This window comes from Terrapene carolina, unplaced genomic scaffold (genome assembly GCF_002925995.2).
Source record: "Terrapene carolina triunguis isolate 2854851 unplaced genomic scaffold, T_m_triunguis-2.0 Scaffold374, whole genome shotgun sequence".
Taxonomy (NCBI): Eukaryota; Metazoa; Chordata; order Testudines; family Emydidae; genus Terrapene; species Terrapene triunguis.
Window position 1 is genome coordinate 12,488,654 of NW_020664725.1, and position 22,813 is coordinate 12,511,466.

The following is a 22,813-nucleotide window of genomic DNA, read 5'->3' on the forward strand; positions in this document are numbered from 1 at the left end:
CGATTCCTGTTGTTAGGGGCAGGGGTTGGATTCTTAGCTTGTTTTGCTCTTTTCTTTGGTGTGTAATAAATGCCATGGGGCGCAGGAGCCTGCCTGTCCCGTTAACTCCAAGCAACCACCCCCTCCCCACCCTGGGGCAGAGACGAGTGGGGTTTGGGGACCCAGGAGTGCCTCCGTCTCGTCCTGGTGCAACCACACCATTTGGAGCCTGCTGCTGGGGAACCCCGCCTGGAATTGCACTATGGAAACACCGCACCTGCTCTCCGGCTCGGCCCCACCCTGCTCCCTGCAGTCGGGGCCTGCTCCTCCGAACCAGACTAATAGCCCACCGCCCTTCTCCAATAGCCCGTGGCAGCTTGGCTGGTGGCTCTGCCTGTGGAGCAGTCGTGGCAGCAAATTATTGATTTGAAACTCCCTGGCCAGGCTATGACTGGGTTTGCATGGATGACGCCCGGCGGTGCACACAGAGCCCAGGACAGGTCCCAGAGTGACTGTTCTACCTCTCGGCGCTTTGGGGGACATTCTTGAGTTCATTTGTAATTGACTTTTCTCAGTCCACAGTGCCCACGCCGGTTTTCTAGGGGCCCTCCTTGCTAGGAGCAGCGGTGATGGGGGAAGAGACTCGCTTTGGGTGGGTTTACCGGCCTGCTATACAACTGTGCCTTAAATCGTTTTGGGAGCAGGGAGGGGCATATGAGCTGAACTAATGTTCCCATAATCCTCTGTGGCGTGCCCAGCCTATGCCATAGGGGCCTACAGCTTTCTGGGAACCAGCTTTTTTGGGGGGGTGCTTTGAGTACCTGGGGCTGGTGAGCAGCAGCCTCTCCCTCCCACAGAGGCATGAAGCCAGCCTCACTGGCCTTGCCCTGGACTGGCTAGGGAATCTCAATGGCCTTTTTAATCTTTTCTCTAATTTATTCTCTTCCTCCCCTTCCCCCCAGACACATTCAGAGCATCTGGCTGCAGGGGGGGAAAATCCCCACCAGACCCTATGGCCGAGCAGCCCCCAGGCCCGCTTGGAGATACCCCCACTGGCACGTTGAGTGGTGCCACTTGCCTGTTCTTGGCACAGCACTGCGGGGGTATTGCAGCCTCTTTGCAGAGGCCCTGCTCCCCTCACCCCCACCTTGCCCCCTGCCCCAGGAACAGCTCTAAGAGGACTGACACTAAGATTGAAAGGGACATTTTCCAACTGCTCAGCCAGTGCCCCTTTCAACATGGCCGGGGCTAGGAGCGCCTGCTGCAGGGGAAGGATCAGGATCTCTGGCTAGGGGAGCAGCCCAGCCTGCAGCTGGGGGAGGCTGAGCAGAGCAGTGTTGCTGTTTTGGTTATTGCTTGTTTACTGTGTAAGCAAGATGCGGGGGGAGTGGAAGAGTCGAGTACAAGGGACACTTGTACAGGAATAAATTTTAGCTTGACCCCCACCCCCAGAGCTTTGCCTTGCTGCGTGCGCCCCGGACTAACGCTGCAGGACAGGCCGCACTCGTCCCACACGAACGCTGCAGCTCCGAGGCGTGAGCTGAGGAAACCTGCTGCAGGGCCAGGTTTGCTCAGCCAGCTAGGGGGTTCCGGCCACTGCTGGCTACTCACTGTTCGCAGTGGGCTAGATAGAGCCATGCTCTGTGCAGAGGCACAGCTCTTGGCTGCCCAGGGGGCTTATACGATTCCCACTGCCTACCAGAGCAGGTCAGCGGGGCCTACACCAAGCCCCCCTGGACCCTGCTTGGGCAGCATGAAACAGAACGGGAGCTAGGACACCCCTGGCCACTGCAAGAGAGACCCAGGGCTGGCTAGAGAAGCAGAGAGCCAGGCCCATGGCAAAGCCCTTCGCTGTGACCCCCCCTCCCCCTCACCACCCATTAACACGCCCCAGACTTGGGAGCCCTAAGTACTGGACACTCCCCCTTCAGCTCAGCTCTCCCCAAAGCTCCTGAACAATGAGCCTTTTCTCCACTGCTTAGTAACGGAGAAACAGCTTCGCCTTGAGGGGCTGCAGGAATGTGACTGGCTGGGCCCTGGCGCCAGGCACTAGGGAAACGCTGCACCCAACCCAGCCAACTGTAAACACAGCCAGGGGAATTCGCTCACCCCACACCCAGCTCCAGCCCCCCTCCGTGCAGGCCCATGGGACACTGGTGGCATCAGTAATGCCCTTAGTTCGGGGGCTATGGTAGCTTTATAGACAGGAACTGCCACCACAGCAAGCAGGTGCAGGGGACAGGCCGAGGCCTGGACACAGAGCTTCCCTCACCCCTGGAGGGAGCAAGAGAATGCTCACCAGCTGCTTCCCGCCCTGCAGCTGCTGTCAGGCTGGAGAACCAGACTCCTCCCCTAGGCCCAACATTCACCCCTAACGAGCCCACTGAAAGTGCAGGCCCTGAGACCCCCTGGGACAGTGACGGCCGTGCTGCCTCCAGGCCACAGGTGGGGCCATTGCTGGGGATCTCATGGGTGTGCCACACATGAGCCCCTAAGGGGGACTCTGTCCAGGGGAGCAAACAAGCAGCTTGAGGGCCAGGATCATATCTTGGGAGGGACTCAAGACCATGGGAGAAGGCCCCAGGTCCACTTGACCCTGCAGCTGGGTTCCAGGCAGCACCCATCACTGACACAAGTATAAAAAGAAGCAGACTTGAATTCCCACTGACTAATGCCAGTGCAACCGAGGAGGGCTAGGATCTGAGACTGCTGGGTTCTACTCCTGGCTTGGCCACCAACTGGATGCATTACCTTGGGCAAAGCAGGTGCACAGATGCCCCAGTGATGGCCACTAGGAAAATCATTTTCAAAAGCACACAAGTGACTTGGGAGCCAATGTCCCATTTTCAAAAGTGCCTTTGGAGCCATTGGTTTCCTAGGAGAGTTCTGCTCCTAACTTCAGCATCTTGGGGGGGTGCAACAAAAAAAACCCTCTATCTTGGTTCTTACAGGGGCTAACACTTCCTTATGTGCCTCAGTTTCTCCTCTGCAAGGCAGGGATAATAGCACTGACCTACTGACAGCTCCATGGGATCTGTGCTCCACCCCCTGCTTTGGAACAGTCTCTAGGTGGAATCCCTTCGGGGGACAGACCCCCAAGGGGTCTCACTTTTCCTGCAGAGCATAGGCTATGCAGCCTCATCCCTTCCTCCAACTGAATCTCTGGGGCTCCAGCACTCCTGCTTCACAGCGGGAGCCCTGTTCAGCAAGTCCAACTGAGAGATGTTCCTGGATAGACTTGGAGACCCCTCACCCCGCCTTTGCAATGACTCAAGTAGCATTGTCAAAACAGTAGGTTTATTAGTCAACTGGAACACAGCACAGCAAGTCCTTAGGTTAGCAGTCTCCAAGGTCCTTCAGGTTAGCCCAGAGCCCAGCCAAGCTGCAGTGAACCCCCTTTTCCAAGTGCTGTCATCTCCTTCCTCAGATCCCTGGTGAGCACCCAGATGCCTTCCAGCAGACTTTTATTCCCCCTCCTTCACACCTTCCCCGTCCTTGGTTCTCGAGCTGGGGGATTCTGCTCAGCTTCCCTGCAGAGATGTGGGGAAATCCATCTCCCTCTGGGGCATTGGTTGCTAGATGTCCATGTCCTGGTGACAGGGTTTGCCATTGTCCTCTCACTCTCCATCGATAGGGGGTCAGCCTCCGCCAGTGCTTTAAGGACCCATTCAGGTTCTGACAGCTAGGAATCAACCATGCTTATGTCTCTTAGCCTGCCCTGAGACACAACAGTCTCCCCCAACCCCAGTAACCATGCAAAATAAAGGGGAAACTGAGGCACACATTGGCTAAATAAAATGACAGAAAACTCCATAGACACTGCTCTCTACATCTCAAGGATGGCAGCGGGTTCATAGAGCAATGTAAGCCAGGGGCTCGGAGATGCTCCTAAGGAAGGTACTACATGATAAGCCTACCTTACTGTCCCATTCTGGGGTGCAGTCCAGACCAGTGAGGGGTTGGATCACCACTTGCCCTGTAACCCTGAGTGCCTCACAGCTTTGCTGCTGTAGCTCCCAACCTGCCACTCCCAACCAGACTCCTAGTCACACCACAAGTGCCCGTTCATAGCTGCAACCTGGTCCAGCAACACTGGCTTTCAGCAGCCTTGGTTACTACTCTCAGGGTGACCCCACCATACTCCCAGTCCCAGCTTCCCCCAAAGACGCGTGTTCTGCCCTGCCCAGCCCTCTCCTGGACAGTTCGGATCTTCATGTTTATTGCCCCTGTAAAGAGTCAACATTCAGTTTGTTGCTTTAAGTGGCGTTAAACAAACAGTTTGGTTTACACACAGCACTGGATTGTTTTTGATTAAAAAACAAAACAAAAAGGTAGGATTAAGTGAATTCGAGTGTAAGAGGTGAAATTCGCTACAGGCAAAAACAAGTGAACACACATCTGAAAGTCTAACCATCTAGCAAGTTTTGATTCAAAACTTGGTTTGAGATGGTCTCACCCCCAGCCTTCCAGCAAGATGGGGACTGTCCCTTTCCTGGGTCAGGCTCCCTTCCAGAGACACAAAGGTGCAGGTGCCTTGGTCTTCTTAGGCAAAAGAGATCGCTTGGGGTTCTCGGCCCTTTTATAGTCCAGGGAACCTTAGGAGTGGGTCCTGCTGAAGGTTACCCCTCAAAGCAAAGTTTATGCAAGCTGTGAGGAAGGCAACATGGAGTCTGGTGGGCAAAGAGGCCTCATGCTCCTTACAGTTCAGCCAAAAAGAAGGAAATTGTTCTGTTTCCTGCCATCTCCTCCCCCTGCTGTTTTGAGGACCTTGCTGCCCTCAATTTGCACACAAGTAAACACATTCCCTTCTTCAGGACAGACCACTTTAACACCTTTGCCTAGGCAGGGCTGTGGCATTTTGAACATGTCCCATTGTACAGGGGGATTTCATAACTTTACATTAAGTTATTAGTTTTCAATGATCCCTCACACGACCTATTTTGTGCAATGGCATGTAGGGTGTGAATACAGGGGTGCTTTCCACCACCACCACCACAATGTAGCCACTTCTGGGGTGGAACGCGACAGCCGCTTACCTACCCTCAGCACCACTACACAGTGCAGGGGAAGCAAGGCAAGTCATCTCGCCCATTTCATGGGGGACCCCTCTGTGCATCCCAGATCCGGCTGCATGAGCCACTAGGGTCCTCAGCTCCTGGGGAGCACCAATCCAACCGAGCCAGCTCAACAGTGCTGTCCCTTTAAGACGCCTCTTTGCCATGCCAGGGGATTTGACCTCAGCATCCTCAGCTGAGTTGGATTAAGGGGGAGGAGGGGTTGGTGCTTGGGCTGTTTTTTTAATGCTTTTAAAATTCTCACTCCCAAGCTGCTTTCCCAGCCCCCTCCCCCTGGAGCCCAGTACAGCCATTCCTTGGCTTCCAAAGTTTGGTACCAGCCAAAGCCGCCAGCCTGGCCATTTACAGTCCCCGTAGCAGGCAGACTGAGCTCACCCAGAGCGGAGTTTCCTTGGTTAGACTCCCAGGGCTGTGGATGTTCCTGGTGAAGGATCGAACCCCAGTCACGGCCCTTGGAAGCAGCTTTGTGCTGTCACAGTGATTAGGAGCGGCCATGCCCATGGCAGAGGGGCCATGGGAGGGGGCCAGGGCCCACCAGATCCCGAGGGCAGGGAATGCACCGGGGGAGCAATTCTAGCCAGATCCTGCCAGGAATCACCCCCAGCGATGAAGGACTTCACTGAAATCACACTGTGCCCTGACAGGCTGGAGCAGAGTAAGGTACGGGCGGCGGCAGGTGCCACTGGGGAGGGAGCTACATGGGGTCTTGGCAGTGAACCCGCTTGGCCCAGAGCTCCCGCTGCTGGTGCCACATCCTGCCCCTGGCAGTCATCTCCCAAGCCTGGACCCCTCAGTGCCATGTGCTCCCCCAGCTCACCTTCAATACCAGGCACCCTCAATCCCCTCCCCCAATGCCTGGCACTGACTCCCATCATGGGATCCACTCACCATTGAGGCACCTGCTTGGGGTCTCTCCTTTCAGGTCTGACGCTCCCCCCATCCGACAGCTGCTCACGCTGCATCCCACCTCGCTCTCCAGGGCTCCTGCTGCTCCCTTGGCCAGGTCACTGTACTGTCCTCCCCTCCTGGATCCACTGTCCCAATGCCATTCCAGACAGTCCTTCTGCACCACAGCCAGGCCCTGTCCCACTTTCCCAGCCCTGTGAGCAGGGAAGGGAGCCAGGCCTGCCCACTACCCCAGGTTCCAGCCCTGGAGCGCTATGCCCAGCAGCCACTGTCTGCTTGCTCCCAGGCCCCAGCACTATTGCCCTGGACTCCTTGCTATGCACTCCCCACCCCTGATTTACTGCCCAAACTCCCTCCTCCAGGGAGCAACTGCTTCCCCAGCCACCCCTTCTGCTCTCAGCTTCATCCCTTTAGACCACCCCACCTGAAGGTCATCTTCCACTCAGCTTTACTGAGCCCTGGCTCTCCTCCTAGGGCAGCCTATGAGGTTAATTGAACTAATTTAACCTGCTTTGCCTTGTGTGGGGTGGACACCCCATCACATCCCCCTCCCACCATACCTCCTGTTTCAGCTCACCAGCACTGACCCCTCCTGCCACGTGCGCCTGTTCCCAACACCCAGGGCTGGCCCCCTCGTGCACACCCCAGCAGGGCACTGACTTCCATTAATGAACAGACCAGCATGCCCCATGTTCCCCCCACAGCCACCACAAAGCACCATTCACCTCCCTGCAGCCCTATACCGCACTTCTGTCCCATGTGCCCCACCACGGGCACACCAGCCCCTTGGCCACCTGCTCTGTGTCTTGCAGACGGAGTTTTGCAATCCCATCTTCGAGCCCGAGAGCGAGGGGGCCGGCTGCGCACCCCCCACCCCACACCAGACGGAGGGGGAGAACGGGACCAGCGCTGGATCCCCCTGGGATGGCTTCGGTACCAGCCCCCTGGGGGCCTAGCACCAGTGGGCCCTGCTGAGTGGGCAGCCCCTGAGGGGAGCAGGGAGGAGAGGCAGGGGAGCCTCCTCTGCCCAGGGGAGATGGGCCCAGCAGACTTTAGGGTCCTCCCCAAGGGGGTCATGCACACAGTACTGACTGGCAGGGGGCCGCCACCGTCACACCAGTGCCTTCAAGCTGGGGCACCCTGTACTCTCTGTACCCCAAGGAGCTGGTCCTGTGCCCCACAGCAGCTTGTTCCAGTGCCCTCCAGCTGCACTTAATAAACCCACAAGCACCAGAGGGTGAGCAGTGACCCACAGGTCCCACCCAGCACAGCACCCACTGGATATTGGGTATCACAAGACACTGGAGGGAGGGAAGCATTGCTCCCTTAGCTGCAGGGGTCCTGTGCTCGTACCCAGAGCCATGCGTACCCCACAGGGTCCCTTCCCCAGTTCTTCCAGCCTTGGGAGTCCTGTCCCCCTGCCCTGAGCACGGGCAGGGCTGGGTGCCCCACAGACCTCTCCTGCAGGGCTCTGGGAAGGAGGGCTCCCCCCCAGCCATGCTCACCAGTGACCCCTCGCTGTGCGCACAGCTCCCCCCGCAGGCCAGCCGCTCTGGAGCAGGGCGGGCAGGAAGCACAGGCCCGACTGCACCTTCTCCTGGCTGTGCGTAGCGCTGATGAGTGCCTTGCTCTTGCTGCTCCTCGCCTTGCTGCTGGGGATCATCATCATCTCCCGTGAGTACCTGGGCAGGGGCAGCAGGGGCATGGGGGGCAGCACGACCCAGCTCCAGCCTTACACACCAGCAAAGCCCCAGGGTTCAGGGCAGTGAGTGGGACTGGAGTAAGGGTTAGCTCCTGCTACCCCATCAAGACCCTGGCCCCACCCGGTCCACCCTCCAGCTGGAATCATTGACAGCCTGAAATCCACTGAGGTTGGGGTGGTGGGAATAGACCCCCCCCCATTCCCCAAACACCTAGCTCCGAGCCCCCCCACGTGGATGGGTGGGTTGGTGAGATCTGGGGTGCCAAACAGAGGGGACAGCTGCAGCCTGGGACTCCCCCCAAGCGTCTGATCCCCACATGAGTCTCCCAGCTCCCTGCCCAGACACCCCCATTCCACTACCTGACCCCCGCTCCTGGCTCTCCCTGTGGAAGCAGAGCTGCAGTCCTCACGCCCGGCTGGACCCTCCTCTGCGACTGCATCCGCCCACCACCACGCCGCCACCACCACGGCACCTGCTGGCACAGCCGAGCCCATGGCCACCGAGCCACCGAGAGAGCCGCCCCCAGCCACTACACCAGAGCCCTGTGAGTACCTGGGGCCTAGCACAGAGCCTCTCCCCAGGCCAGGGGACCCAGAGATCTACCCCCAACCCTACTGAGCGTAGGACAGCATCAGACCCCGAACCGAGACTCCATTGTACGGGGAGAGCACAGGGAGCCACATTCACAGCCCCCCTCCTCACCTCCCTGACTAGCCCCATGTTAATCCCAGTAAGGCGGAGCAGTGGGGAGGGCAGCTAGGAGCAGAGGGGATCCCCATCCCTGACTAGGGTAAGCATTGAGCCCCAGGGCTAGGGGCACAGAGAGGAGCCCCACCCCTGGGCTGGGGCCACAGAGAGGGCACCCCCCACCCCACAGCTTTCCCCCCTCCTGGGCTGGGGGCACAGAGAGGGCCCCCCCACAGCTTTCCCCCCTCCTGGGTTGGGGGCACAGAGAGGGCCCCCCCACCCCACAGCTTTCCCCCCTCCTGGGTGATATGGGAAGAGAACCCCTTCTTAACTCAACCTACTGAACCTTCCCTCTCCAATGTGTCTTGTCTCCCTGTGCAGCCTGTGGGGGGACCCTGCAGGGCCCCGAGGGCTCCCTCAGCTCCCCCAGGTACCCTGCCCCCTACCCACCCAACACCCTGTGCATCTGGCGCATCCAGGTGGAGGACGGGCTGGTCATCCAGCTGAAGATCGAGTCGCTCAGCCTGGAAGGCACGAGGTGGTGCCTCTTCGACCGGGTGGAGCTGTACGAGGAGCTGGGGGCAGCCAGCGGCTCCCCCTGGGGAGGGACATCCAGGTAGGGACCCCACTGCCAGGCTGGGTGAATCACAGCCCCCCACTATCCCCACCCATCCCGGCTCAGATCAGCCACCAGATCATCAGACTTGGGCCACGGGTTTGCCAATTGCAGAGGGCCCTGGAGTCCCATCTGCCAGGGGCCCGGGCCTAGCTAGGCCTGCAGAAGGTCCAGGGGAGGTGTGTTGGTAAAGCAGTAAGGGGGGGTGGGAGAAAAGAGAGACACTCACCGCCAGGGCTGCCTGGCACTCAAGCAGGGCTGCAGCAGGTTGTCTCCCTCCCCAGCATCCCTTGGTCAGTTACAATTTTGTCTTGGGCGGGCAGCCCCTTTTCTGTGGCTCACCCCCCCGCTGGGTCATACAAGCCAAGCCACTCCTTCTAGGGGGTCCCCAAAGAGACACCAGTCACAGAGAAGTCTTCCAGCACCCACAGACTTCAGGGCTTTCCCCGTGGCTTCGGGGACTTGGGCTCTGGGCCCTTGGCCAGTCAGGGGCTCCCCCAGTTGGATTCTCCCCCAAGGAGAGGGCTCCTGTGGGTGCCATCTTTTGGAGTGGGTGGGGGACCCCAGGCCCACCCTTTCCCCCAGGCTCCCATACAGAGCCCAATGGTGGGCAGCCAGGCTCTGCACCTTGGGGTGCTAAGTAGCCACCCCCCAGGTCACTTCCTACATACAGTCCCTGTCCCCAGAGGAAGTTAAAGAACCACAAAGTTTCTGACCTGCTCACTGGGTCTCTCCAGTCTCTGCTTTGCAGCCTTGGTCAGGACTGTATTGGTAGCATTCCCCCAGCCCAGAAATCTGCCCTAACCCCTCTGTCTCCCTTTTATACCTTCCCTCCAGCTGGGCAGCTTTGCAGGTGCCTCCACCTAGGCCCAGAGCTTAACCCCTTCATATCCAGTGCGGACTTTGTACATGCCATCACAGGAGCCCAGCGCAGGAGGCTGTGGGTCAGGATTGAGGGGCACTAGCAGAGCTGTTGGGGGACAGAGTGACCCAGGGCTGGTATGGCATGGGTCTATGGGTCAGGACTGAGGGGTACTGGCAGAACTGGGGGGCAGCACAGGATGTCCCAGGGCTGGTATGGCAGAGGGCTGTGGATCAGAATTGAGGGGCACTGGCAGAGGTGGGTGGGAGCCTGGGAGGGACAGGGTGTCCCATGGGTGGTATGGCAGGGGGCTGTGAGTCAGGATTGAGGGGCACTGGCAGAGCTGGTGGGCACAGCGTGTCCCATGGGTGGTATGGCAGGGGGTTCTGGGTCAGGATTGAGGGGCGCTGGCAGAGCTGGAAGGCAGGGGACAGAGTGTCCCAGGGCTGGCATGGCAGGGGGTTCTGGGTCAGGATTGAGGGGCACTGACAGCTGGGAGAGAGAAGCTTGTCCACCCTTCCTGCCTCCAGCCAGCACTGACATGCCCATGAGTCCGAAAGCGCCCCCTACCCTGGGCCTGCAGGTCTCTCCCCCTAGAGCAGCGCAGCGGGAACGGAGTGGAGGGAGCCCAGCAGGGCTGTCCTGTGCTCTACTGCTGCCCCGAGGGCACCCTGGCAGATCCAGCCTCCACCACACCACGGGATCCAGGCCATCCCAGCCACGTGGGCCCAAGGGGTTAATGGGCAGGTGCCTGCTTCTGCTCCCCACCCCACTTGCCAGGGTCTCTGGGGCAGGGGGCACTGGTTGCACACACTTGCTGCTCTCTGCAGGTTTTGTGGGGACGTGGCGCCCCCGACAATCAACACCAACTCCAACCGGCTGCGCGTCACCTTCGTCTCAGACAACAGCGTGGGTGCCCTGGGCTTCACTGCCCACTACCGTGCCATCCTGCCCAGCGACAGTGAGTGCAGCCCCACACAACCACCCCACCCCCCGGGGCTTCACCCTCCCAGGGTAGCAGGGGCCCTCTGATGCAGGCCCACCCCCAAGCCCTGGGCACCTGTGGGCAGCTTCAAGTGCGGGTCACCGAGTCTCCTACTCGATTTGCACAAAATGGGGTGCAGATGGGCACAGGGGCTGGGGCGGGGAGGGGTCCCACTTTGGATAGGGCCTCGGCCTTGTGGGGGCAGGGGGGCTCTGTTATACAGCTGATCAGAGCAGTCCCTTCTGGCCTTCAGAACTATGAACCCACAGGAGATGGGGCCCTGGCCCTGGGCAGGGAGCTGCTGACAAAGGGGCATTGCCAGGTTCATAGGCCCTCGCCCAGCCATGGGCTCCTGCCTTCAGCAGCCATGCCTCTTCCTCGTCCATCTGTCTGTCTGTCCTAGAGAGCTGTGCCTGGGACGAGTTTTTCTGCGACCAGGGGCTCTGCCTCCGCCTGGGCCTTGTCTGTGACGGCTTCCACGACTGCACAGACAAGAGCGACGAAGCCAACTGCAGCTCGAGACACAAAGGTACAGGCAGCCGGGTGGCCTCCGGCATGGCTCGGCAACGCAGGGGCTGGGCTGTGGGGTGCCAGGCCTGGGCTAGCAGGGCAGAGTGAGGGGCAGCAGCAGAGCTGGATGGGGCCCTGTACTGGAGTTGCAATGGGGTGTTGGGGGTCAGGACTGAGGGACATTGGCAGAGCTGGCAGGCGGGACAGGCTTACAGGGCACTGGTGAAGTGTGGGAGCCCAGGCCTGGGACAGCAGGGGGATGGTTCCTGTAATGGTTGAGGGGCATTGGCAGAAGTGGGTGGGGTCCAGGACTGGAAAAACGGGATGCTGTGGGTCAGGACTGAGGGGCATGGGCAGAGCCATGGGAGGAAAAGTCCATGAGTTGGGGGCTGAGTGGGGTGGGGGGATCTCTAACAGACTACGTGGGGCCAGAGCAAATCCCTCAGCTTGGACAGGCTGAAATGTTCTTGTCCAGGGGCTGCAGGGTGCGGGGAGCCCTGGGAAGCCAGGACTGAGTCAGACAGCGGGGGTGGGAATGGGGAGAACCCATGGGTCACAGGGCTGGAGGCAGAACAACCAGCATGCACCAGTCACAGCTGGGTAAGAGCAGAGATCCAGCCCCATGGTGTCTCTCTCGTTCCAGAATGCGGTGGATCGTTGACCAGCTTGGAGGGGCAGTTCTCCACCCCCAGCCACCCCCAGCCGTACCCGCATCAGCAGGTGAGGGAGGAGCCAGGGGCAGCAAGAGTGCTAAGCAGTGGAGGCTACGGGGAGTGGTGTCATGTGGCCCAGCTGGCACAAGAGGACAAGGGTCAACCTCCACCATGCAGCTGTTGGCGCCACAAAGGAGAACCAGGGCTACGGAGGGTGGGGGAGGTGGAGTGGGTCAGATTGGCCCTGTGCTGTCCAAGCCCCAGAGGAATGGGGCCCCCCATTGTGTCCGGAACACCAGGGAGAGCCAGAAATGCCCCAGTCTGGGCCACCCTGGCAGCTCCCCCATCCAGAGGTGGGCAGGGTGTCACGGATCAGGTCCAGTGCTCCCGTGTGGCTCTGGAACTGTCCCTGGGAGGAGCTCTTCAGTGTGCCAGCCCCCTTAGGGTCACACTCTTTCACTAGGGTGCCACTTGGCTTCCCCGCCTCCAGGGACTGAACCTCAGAGCCTTCAGCACCCCTGCTTCCCGCCGTGAGCTCCCTGCAGCAAGTCCGCCTACGGGAGACGTGTGCACCCAAAGGGATCCATGCATTCCCCGCTCCCGCCTTCCTTATACTGCAGTGACTCAGCCAGAACTGTAACAGCAACAGGGTTTATTAGATGTCTGGAACACAATGTAGACAGCCCTTGGTTAACACAGGGAACAGAAAGTTACAGCGTAGAGCATCTGCGTCCGGCCCAGAGCCCTCTGACCCCTCTTTAATCCCAGTCCAGGAACGTCTCCGCCACTTCCAGCAGCCCTCCACTTAGCAACCCCACCCAGCCCCGCCTCCGTCCTTTGTCCTTGTTCCCCTGCTGGTCACACCCTGCTGGCATCCATGGTCGTTAGTTGCTAGGTGCCCAATGTCCATCCAGTTGGAGTGGCTGTTGTCTTCTGGGACTCCAGGCAGTGAGGCGTCAGACATTCCCAGATCTCGGGGTCTCTGCAAAGAGGAAACAACCTTTTCCCACCACCTACTTAACCATACACCACATAGGGGAAACTGAGGCACGCACACGCACTTCATACAAAATATAATGAAATAATTCCCACGCCATCCCACCCGGTCTGTGCCCAGCTGGCAGTTCCCCATCCAGACAGGAGCAGGGGTGTCTGGCGCAGGCTCACTGGCATCGGTCTCTTCCAGCTGTGTCTCTGGCAGATCGCCGTGCCCGTGGGCCATGTGATCGATCTGCAATTCCACAACTTCAGCCTGGAGTCGCAGGAGGACTGCACCTTCGACTTTGTGGAGGTGCACGACAGTGCAGGCACGGACGCCCCCAGCCTCCTGGGCAGGTACAGGCGCCCGCAGCTCATCAGTCCGCCGCTGGGTGCAGGATATTGAGGGAAGGGGGGGCGGGCAGAACTCCCTGAGCAGGGCTGCCTTGCAGAGCCACCTCCTGGGGGGCGGGGAAGAGGCACCTCTCTCCTACTCTCAGCACTGGAGAGACCCAGGTCCTGCCCCTCCCAGACCCAGCACTAACTGCCTCTCGTCAGCCATACATCTCCCAGGCGCTGTACGAAGCAGGTCGGTCTTACCCTCTCCGTTTCACACAGCAGGGAAGTGACTTGCCCAAGGCAGGCTGGTGGCACAGCTGGGAAAAGGCACCCAGGGCTCCTAAGTGCCGGTCCAGTGCTCTATCCACTAGGCAACAATGCCCTCCCAAGGTACTAGCCAATATTCTGCACACAGCAAGAAGATGGGCTGCACAGGGAGGGGGCAAAAGTCTCCAGAGGCATTTGGCATGGCCACAACTTCCCACACACCATCCATCCCCATCCCCATCTCTGCTCCTCTCTTCTTTTCCCTCTCTGTCTCACTCGCCCCTTTTTCTCCATCTCGCTCCCCCCTCCCCCCCCCCCCCCCCCCGCACGGTCTTTCTTCCCCACTCCTCAGCCCCCTCACTCCCATCACATTTCCTCTCCCGGCAGGTTCTGTGGCTCCCAACTGCCGCCCGTCCTGACCTCCTCACGACACGTCATGACCGTCCTGTTCATGGCAGATGAGGGCGTGGCGGAGGACGGGTTCTTTGCCACCTACCGTGCCCGGAACGCCACGGAAAGTAGGTCCCTGGGTCTGAAACGCACCCTCCCTGCTGCCTGGCTCTTTCTCCAACTGGGTGGCAGGGTCACCCGTCTCTGAGCGGCATGTCCTGGTGCCGAGCAGACCCATGTGCACTCTCTACCAGGGTGCTGCTCAGCAGCGGGTTCATCGCTGGCACGGAGCTGGGCATCCAATGGTCTCGCCCATTGCTCTGCCTCCCCAGCTGTGGGATTGTCCAGGGGAAGGGGCCAGAGACCTTCTCAGCTAGGCTGATCACAGGGTAGTTTTGCTCTAGGAGGGGGAACAGCCTTGGGGTGTTTACCAAGGGAATGGCCGGACACCCTGTCATTTCCCTGTTGCTGCCCAGTAAGTAGCTGATTGCAGTTACCAAGGGAGAACAATGGGATCGCCTCCCTAACCCCACCCCCGGGGAATCACTGGGGTAAACAGAAAGCAGCAGGGCCCAGAAATCTTAGCAGTGACCATCAGGAGAGTCCACTCCACCACCCTCCAGGTCTGCCTTTCCCCCGCTTCCTCTTTCCAAGGTACTTCCCAGGGGACCTTTGCTCCTCCTCGGTGCATTGGTCCGGTGAAGCAGGGCTGTTGTACAGGCTTGTCTGTATGGGAAGTGGTGAATTGATACCACTGTAGCTATCCTGGCATGTGGACGCTCGCTATAGTCACCATATGATAGCGCCGTCCAGTTGGGTCTGTGATCCAGTGACCATGGTTATATTGTAGTTACACTAGAGTTGGGCACTGCTTCCCATTGTAATTACAGTCGCTGACTGCTCGTGTGTGCCCGGTTGGCTCTGCAAGTGCAGGGTCACCATGGCGACTATAGTTACACCGCAGCCCATTGCATGTAGGCCCCATCGCTGTACTCAGCCAAGTACCTGCTCATTCCGACATCTTTCTCGCTCATCCTCCAAGAAACATGCAGCCCCTCGGAGTTCTCCTGCAGCAACGGGGAATGTCAGGCACGGGAGTCGGTGTGTGACGGCTGGCACGACTGCCCGGATGGGAGCGATGAATTCAACTGCACGAGTGTCTCACCCCCCTCCTTTGGTGAGTGAAACTCCTAGCTCAACCCAGCTCTTGCAATGACCAACACTTGGCTTATGGGGTGGGGAGACTCGATCCACCAGTTTCCCTCAGGCGGTTCAGGTCACAAGTGGAATGAGTTTGGTAGGTCTCAGCCCTGCACCCAGGGAACATCTGTCCATACACACCGACGTGACAGTACACCAACTCTGAGGCACCTGCCGGGCTGGGATCCAGATTTTGGAGCCCATGGGCCCTGCAAACGTTCTTTGCAAGTCCTAGCCAGTGCATCCCCCCCCAGCTCAGATACAGCTGCCACCTGTATCACCTGCACTCCCCCCTGCAGAGTCCTCCTGCCAGCAGATCCAAGTGGAGATGTGCTTGGGCCTCAGCTACAACACCACCTCCTTCCCCAACATCTGGCTGACCATCCCAGACCAGCAGGGGGCGGCCACCATGCTCCGAGACTACAAGGTGAGCCCAGCACAGGGGGCCGCGGGGGAGACTGCACTGCCCAGCTCGGGATTTGTCAGCTGGGTGGGAAGGAAACCCAGTGGGAAGCGAGCAGGCTGGGTGGAGAATTGGCTGTGGGTGGAAGGAGGGGGCATAGGGTATCCAGGGGAAATGCACCCATAAATGGGGAAGCCAGCCCCCAACATCGGTGCCCCAGGCCTTGTGGTGCTCACTGCCACCCTCTCTCCCCGCAGACCCTGATGGGGCTCTCCTGCTACCAGCACCTGCGCCTGCTGATCTGCAGCCTCTTCGTGCCCAAGTGCACGCCGGACGGGGGTGTCCTGCAGCCCTGCCGCGCCGTGTGCCTGACGGCGGAGCAGCGCTGCCAGCAGGCCCTCAGCCTCCTCAGCCTCCTCTGGCCCATCAACTGCAACGTCCTCCCCGACTCCAACGACCCTGTGGAGTGCTTCAAGCCGTGAGGGGGCGGTGGGGCCCGACAAGCAGAGGGGTGGGGCTGGCTCTCCCCCCCAACCTGTCTGACTTTGGGGCGGGTGGCGACTCGAATCCTTCTCTGAGCTATGCCCTCCCCTTCCTATGCGTTTCCCTTCGGGGACCTGAGGACACGGGGAGAGCCTGTGGGGCCCAGGAGCCCCAAATAAAGGTGCTGGAGAAGAAACCACCCACCCTGAGTCTGGGAGCCTGCTGCCCTATAACTCCCCCTGGTATCCCCCATAACAGTCCCCTAAGGGAGCCACCAGGGCTGGCCCTAAGTGCCTGGAAGGCGACTGACTGGCTGTTGGGGTCCCCACACTGCATAGCCACAGCACTTCGGCAACGCCTGGCCCCATCTCCCCAGTCCTGCAGTGGGGCTAAAGGGTCAGCCGGCTCGTGCCTTCTTCTCACCCACCACATCCTCCGATGCACCCCGTCCGAACAGAGGGGGAGGCGACTCACTACTCCCCCCACCCCAGTCTACTTCCTGCAGCAAGGTGACAGCTCCCTCCCAGCTGACCCCAGAATGGTACCTGCACCTCCGACATAAGGAGCCCAGGGGGCGGCCCTCTTTGTCCTAATGTCCCCAGTCCCAGCAGAGCACACACCTGGGCCTGGCTGAGCGGCCATTGCCCGTCGCCCGCCTCATGCTCGGCCCACGGCAAGGCCCAGCGCTGTGCTAATACACTAGCTGCCGAAGGGGGGAAGGCTGCTTTTGGACTGGGCGTGGGACTCAGGAGAGCCGAGTTCAGTTCTCACTCTGCAACAGACTCCCTGCATGACTGGGGAAAAAAAAAAAAAAAAAATCCTTCTGTGACTCAGTTTCCCCATCTGTAAAACGGAAACAATACAACCAGGGGGTTGTGAGGATAAAAGCATAGCTCCATGGGGCCCTGTTGTGATGGGGCTGGAGGGGGTATGGAAGTATCTAGGTAGATGAATGACAAAAAACACCTTAAGAAATGGCACCTAGCCCAGCATCACGCTTCATTCCACAGACCTTCCGATGCCCACTCTCCTAACTTGACATCTCATCCGGGCTGCTTCCCCAATGCCACAGCAGCTTAAGGCATAGCACCCATTGGCACGCTTCAGTTCCCTGGCCCGGTCCTGGCACCGGACGGCTGTCTTTCCACCTTACTCGAATGCCACTTGTGCCCAGGGTAAAGAGTTAATGATCTCACCGCGCAGACCTGTGGGCTAAGGCAAAGCCCAGTGCACTGTGCTCCACTTGACTTGGCTGGCAGTGCCTGGGGAAGCCTGCACCTGGTGTGCTGGCCAGAGCAGCAGTGCGGGCTCCAAGGCCCTTGGCACGACTCTGGGTGTCTAATAAACAGCTGCAGCATTTTGCAACTACAACCTTTCAAATAATAGTTTGGCCTCACACCCGCCTGGGGGGGGGCAGGTCAATATTACCCCCATGTCAGCGCTGGGGAAATTGAGGCACAGAGAGGGGAAATTATTTGCCTGCAGGTCAGGGGCAAGGCCAGGATCAGAACCCAGGAAGCCCATGTCTGAATCCCCAGCTCTAAGCACTGGAATATGCCTGGGCTGGGTGGGATCACTGGAAGGGGTCACTGGGAACTGAGACCTAAGGGGTCCCTGGGCAAGGAGCTGGGGAGTGAGAGCAGGAGCCCTCGTCTCTCTGAAGCAGACATGGCTCATAGCTAGGGCCCTACCAAATTCACGGTCCATTTTAGTCAATTTCCCGGTCATAGGATTTTAAAAATCATAAATGTCATGATTTTTCCAGCTATTTAAATCTGAAATTTCATGGTGTTGTAATTGTAGGGCTCTGACCCTAAAAGGAGTTGCGGGGGGGATCAAAAGCCAAGGAGAAGATTTGGCCCCTTTGTTATCAGAACCCCTCCCATTTCAGGGAGGGAGGGCAGGAGAGGTTCCTGGCTCTGCACTGGCCTGGGCTCATCTCACCCGGAGCAAGGCGGGGGGGTATTCTATAAATACTGAACCCCTCCCCAAGCTGGAGAGGGTGGGAGGAACTGGTGGGAGAGGTTCCACTCCTGAGGAAGGGGAAGGTGGATTCTGCTCTGGAGCAGGGGAAGGGCCATAGCTGTAGCTGCCGGCTGGGTTAGGAATCCTGGCCTGACTCCTGACCACTCCACTAAGGCTGGCTGTGCCTTAAAGCCACAAACAAGCTTCTCCTGACCAAAGACAACATCCTGTTTTCCCATCCACTGGGAGGAGCCACAGGCCAGTGCGGCTGGCTGAACACAACCCCTGTGATCCAGAACGCTGGCACTGCCCCCCACCTTGCCTGGGGCCTCTGCTGGGAAGGGCACAGAGGGGCTATCTCAGCATAGGTTCAGAGCAGGGCTTCCCTCCGCTAGTGCACAGCTCCTGGGAACCCCTGGCGCCGAGACGTGACTGCGCCCTTCCCCCTGCTAGTGCACAGCTCCTGGGAACCCCTGGCACCGAAACGTGACCGTGTCCCCTTCGCTAGTGCACAGCTCCCGGGAACCCCTGGCACGGAGACGTGACCGTGTCCCCTTCGCTAGTGCACAGCTCCCAGGAACCCCTGGCACTGAGACGTGACCGTGTCCCCTTCGCTAGAGCACAGCTCCCAGGAACCCCTGGCACCGAGACGTGACCGCACCCCCTGTGCTACATTACAGCTCACTACCTCATGCTGCCTTTGCACATTGCAATAACACCTTGTTGCCAAGTCTCCCGAGGAAAGAAAAGCAGCACTGCCTTTCCAAACAAGCCCAGGCCATTTCAGAGGGAGGACGGGGGGTGGCGGGGGGTAATACAAATTCCAATTTTTGTAGTTCTAGTTTTGTTGCATACAAGTTACACATGAAAACTATTAAAATAATACATGTGTGTGTACTTCCATTCTTTAAAAAGGTCATTCTCCCTCTTTCCATCCTCCGTGGTCTCTGTTGCCTCAGTGTGGTACATTGCTGTGTTGAACCGTTGGAGCATATCCTGGTGTGGGACAAAAAATTGGCACATAGGATGTGTCAAGGGGCGGGCCACAAAGTTCATGAATTTGGGTGTGTTTTCTTAATTGAACAGGAGTGGGGACAGGAGGATTCTCAAATTCTAAGGAAGTGCATCACCCTGACGCTGCTCAATCACCGACACCACATTTAAACTAGAACTTTGTGTTGAAGTCACCTATTGCAAAAAAAGCCCAAGTAAGCAACCTCCAGAGGAAACAAGCCCCAACCCTCTGCAATCCGCAACTCTCAAAATATTTAAGCCGCTTTTTGTAAAAAACAAGCCCACCAGCGTCAAACCTGCTGCACATGTCAACAGGAGGGGGAGAGAGAATTCTTCACTGTATTGCCTTTGGGGGGCAGTGGAGGAACTGTTACTGGTGTCAGGAAATCAGGCAGATGGAGTGTTTCAGCCATTGTGTGTTTTCTCTACCTGGAGGGTCTGCCTCTAGCTCTGAGAGTGGCCCATTCAGTTCTTAGCCTCTGGTACAATTGTCAAAAGGAGGCAGTGTGACCGAGCAGTTAGAGCAGGACTCGGGACTTCAGGGGTCTACTCCCAGCTCTGCTGCAGACTGTCTGCACAAGTCACGTGACTGTCCCCTGCCTCAGTTTCCCCAATCTGTACAAGACGGATGCTGAGGCTGACCTGCCTCCCAGGAGGGTTGTGAGGATCAGTGTATGGCTGAAAGCACTAGAGCAGGATAGATTATTGCTGTTGTTAATTTCTGCCAGTGGTGAGCCAGGCTTTTCGGTGATGGGGGCACCTCTCCCATGGGAAGCTCCACAAACTCATTGGGCACACAGGTCTTTGCCTGGCTATCAGCTCTCTGGCTGGCTCCTTCTCCAGGGAATTCTCCTTGGCTGGAGAACCTCTTCCCCATCCCCATGCCAGGCAGAGCTGGGGCGAGAGGCTGAAATGAGTGAAATAAGAGTTTCAAGGGCCCACCTCAGGCACCGTGTCCCGTGCTCCAGAGATGGGGGAGAGAGCTCCACTCACACCCGTACTGGTGGTTTCCTCCATTGCGTTTCTGTAGCCGTCTGCAGAGCTGGCCGTGGCCTATTCCCTGGGATTGTGGGCACACACGGGTCAGCTGCACCGAGCCCTGCTGACAACTCAGCCCCAGCTCCCAGAACTCAGCATACTCTGGAGCTGGGGAGCCCAGCCCGTGGAAGTGATCAGGGACCTTGCTGGGCTCTTAGTGATGCTGCTGTCCGTCCGGCTCCAAGGAGAAACCTGCAGCGACCTGGGGAGCTGAAAGAGAGAAATGTGAGCCCAGGCCAAGTAACAGGTCGGTGTTTCACATTAGTAGGGGAGAGTGTTTGTGTGTTGTGCCAGTGAGGGTGTGACCCCTCCCCCCCGTGCGTGTGTGCACCCCACGTTTGTGTGTTGTGCTCATGTGCGTGGCACCCGTGCTCAGCGTTAGTGGGTCTGTGCGTGTGGTCCGTGGCGTTAGAGGTGTGTCCGTGGGTGGCGTTCGTGCATGCCATGTGGGCTTTGCTGCTCGCGTGTGTGACGTGGACAGTAACAATCGGCGCGCTGAGCGTGTGCCATCCGTGGGTGTGTGGTTTAGTTCATGTCTCATGACGCCCCTAAGCAGGACCGAATTGCAGGATTCCTCACGCCCTTTGCTCCCACCTGCCACACCCGCAGCCTCTCCTCCTCCAAGACCTTCCACAAAACACCCGCCTGGCCCAAACACCCCACTGCTCCCCTCCAAGAGGCCAGTTTTCGGCTTGCCTCGCATTCCCCCTCCTTCCCCAGCCCTGTCACTGGGGCTCCGCTCCGTCCAGAGAAATCACCACAAAAATGAGCCAACCCGTCTCTGGCCTGGCAGCACTCCCCACAGCACAAAGACTGGCCTGGTGCTTCCAGAATGGGGGAGCTGACACATTCATGGCTACTTACATGATCTAGAGGATGCAAGCCACCTCCTTCACCCTCCTCTCGCTTTTCCTGTCCTTCCCTGTTCTGCCATTCCCCTCGCTCCTTTTCTTTCTCTGCCTCTTTCCCTTGGCGGCTCCTGTAGGGTGATGTGTTAAGTCAAGGGGTTTTTCGAGTCAGGTCTGTGGTTCTCTCTCCCGCCCTCCTCCCACTGGTTACAGCATTTCCGACACTGGGATATTTTTCCCCTCCTCTTGTAGCTCTTGGCTCTGAAAGTCACTGATTTCCTTTGGAGTTTGGGAGGAGAGACACAAGGAGGGGAAGGGGGGGCAGAGAGACAGCCTTTCCTCAGAGCTGAAGTGGCCAGGAAGAGCTCACAGGACAAGGGGACGCAAAGCAGTCGCAGCAAGAGAGCCGGGATACACAGTAAGTAAAGCTAACCAGCTCCAGCTGCTCCTAACAAAGTTGGCGGTGTAGCTATGGGGCCAGACGGGCTATGGGATTTCCCTTAGCAACTCGGCCAGGCCCGGGAGCTCGGCTGAGTCCCAGCTCCAGTCATGACACATTCCAGCAGCAGGCTCTGTTTTTCTTCATTCCCTTTTATTTGGAGAAAGTGGCCTGCAGGAGTCCGGAAGGAGAGAGACCTGCTCCCCTTCCGCTCCCCAATGGATCCCCGCTCATCTGGGCACTCTGAGCCAGGCTGGGGCGAGGCCTGTGTGGGGCAATGCAGGGGAGGCCAATGCTGAAGTGAGTTGGAGAGCAGCCCTGCTTGGGGGAGCGGGGGGAATGCTAGCTTTGCAAGCAGGGGGAAGGGCTGGGTTCTGGCCCCGCTGGGAAGGCGGTAATGCTGCAGAAGCCGGGAGGGTGTCCCCACACTCCACAGCCTCGGGGGGCGGGGAGAGGTGCTACCCTGCCTCTGGGTGCAGTGCTGCAGCCCCTGGGTAACTCGCCCTGGAGCCGGGAAGGGTCCACAGGTGCCAACTTTCACACGGTAAATAAGCACCCTGACTTTCACAATAAGCCAAAAATCAAGCTAATCCCGTTTCAAAACAAGAACCCCAACACTCTATGTGGCTAGATCCCCCCGGCGTGAGTCTGGGACTGTGGTGGGCCCGCGGTGCACCCCTGACTCTCTCCCCTCCTTGCCCCTGCTTGCCGGGAGACCATACAAAAAAGAAGCAACAAGCTACAAGCCAAACAAGCTACAAGCCAACAAGCGACTCACAAGCCAATTAAGCCAAAATCAAGCCCAATTTCTGCGTTGTTTTTTTCCGTGGGTTTGGCATGTCTGGAAGGGTCCTGGCCTCGCGCCCCGTGTGAAAGGAGAGTTAGGAGCGTGGGAGTCACTTGGGGAACGAGCGCAGAGTGCAGGGTGCGGGGCAAAGGGACCCCTACAGCAGGAGTTCTCAACCAGGAGTCCGGGGCTGCGAGCGGGTTTCAGGGGGGCTGCCAAGCAGGGTCAGTGTTAGACTCACTGGAGCCCCGGCGCCCTGAGCTCTGACACCTGGGGCTGAAGTTGAAGCCTGAACAACTTAGCTTTGCGGGGCCCGCTGTGGCGTGGGGCCCCAGGCAATTCCCTGCTTGCTGCCCCCTAACGCCGGCCCTGGTTTTATATGCAGAAAACCAGTTGTGGTGGCACAGCTGGGCCGGGGAGTTTTTATAGCATGTTGGGGGGGGGGGGGAGTTCAGAAAGAAAAAGGTTGAGAATCCCCTGCCCTAGAGGGCAAGAAAATAGAGACAGGATCCTTGACCACAGCCCACAACCACCCACCCCACAGCTGACAACCACCCACACACCCCACGCTCACAACCCAGGACACACACAGCCCACAACCACCCACACACCCCACGCTCACAACCCAGGACACACAGTCCACAACCACCCACCCACCCCATAGCTCGCAATCACCCACCCACCCA

General features: G+C 58.8%; 2 protein-coding genes across 2 annotated transcripts in view; both read left to right on the forward strand.

The window, feature by feature from the left end:
* The first annotated feature begins 5,660 nt into the window (after window positions 1-5,660).
* Window positions 5,661-16,035, forward strand: MFRP (membrane frizzled-related protein). Its single transcript, XM_029912897.1, has 13 exons — window positions 5,661-5,714; window positions 6,773-6,893; window positions 7,503-7,634; window positions 8,058-8,207; window positions 8,732-8,966; window positions 10,659-10,789; window positions 11,217-11,342; window positions 11,967-12,043; window positions 13,163-13,311; window positions 13,948-14,135; window positions 14,993-15,127; window positions 15,405-15,577; window positions 15,811-16,035. Exons 1-13 carry the CDS (start codon window positions 5,661-5,663, stop codon window positions 16,033-16,035), a joined length of 1,896 nt encoding a protein of 631 aa, XP_029768757.1.
* Window positions 16,036-21,188: 5,153 nt separating this feature from the next.
* Window positions 21,189-22,813, forward strand: part of C1QTNF5 (C1q and TNF related 5) — a 4,788-nt gene continuing 3,163 nt past the window's right edge. Inside the window, exon 1 of the mRNA XM_026657968.2 lies at window positions 21,189-21,319. The gene's annotated coding sequence lies outside the window, so the exon portion shown is untranslated. The remainder of the gene's footprint in view (window positions 21,320-22,813) is intronic.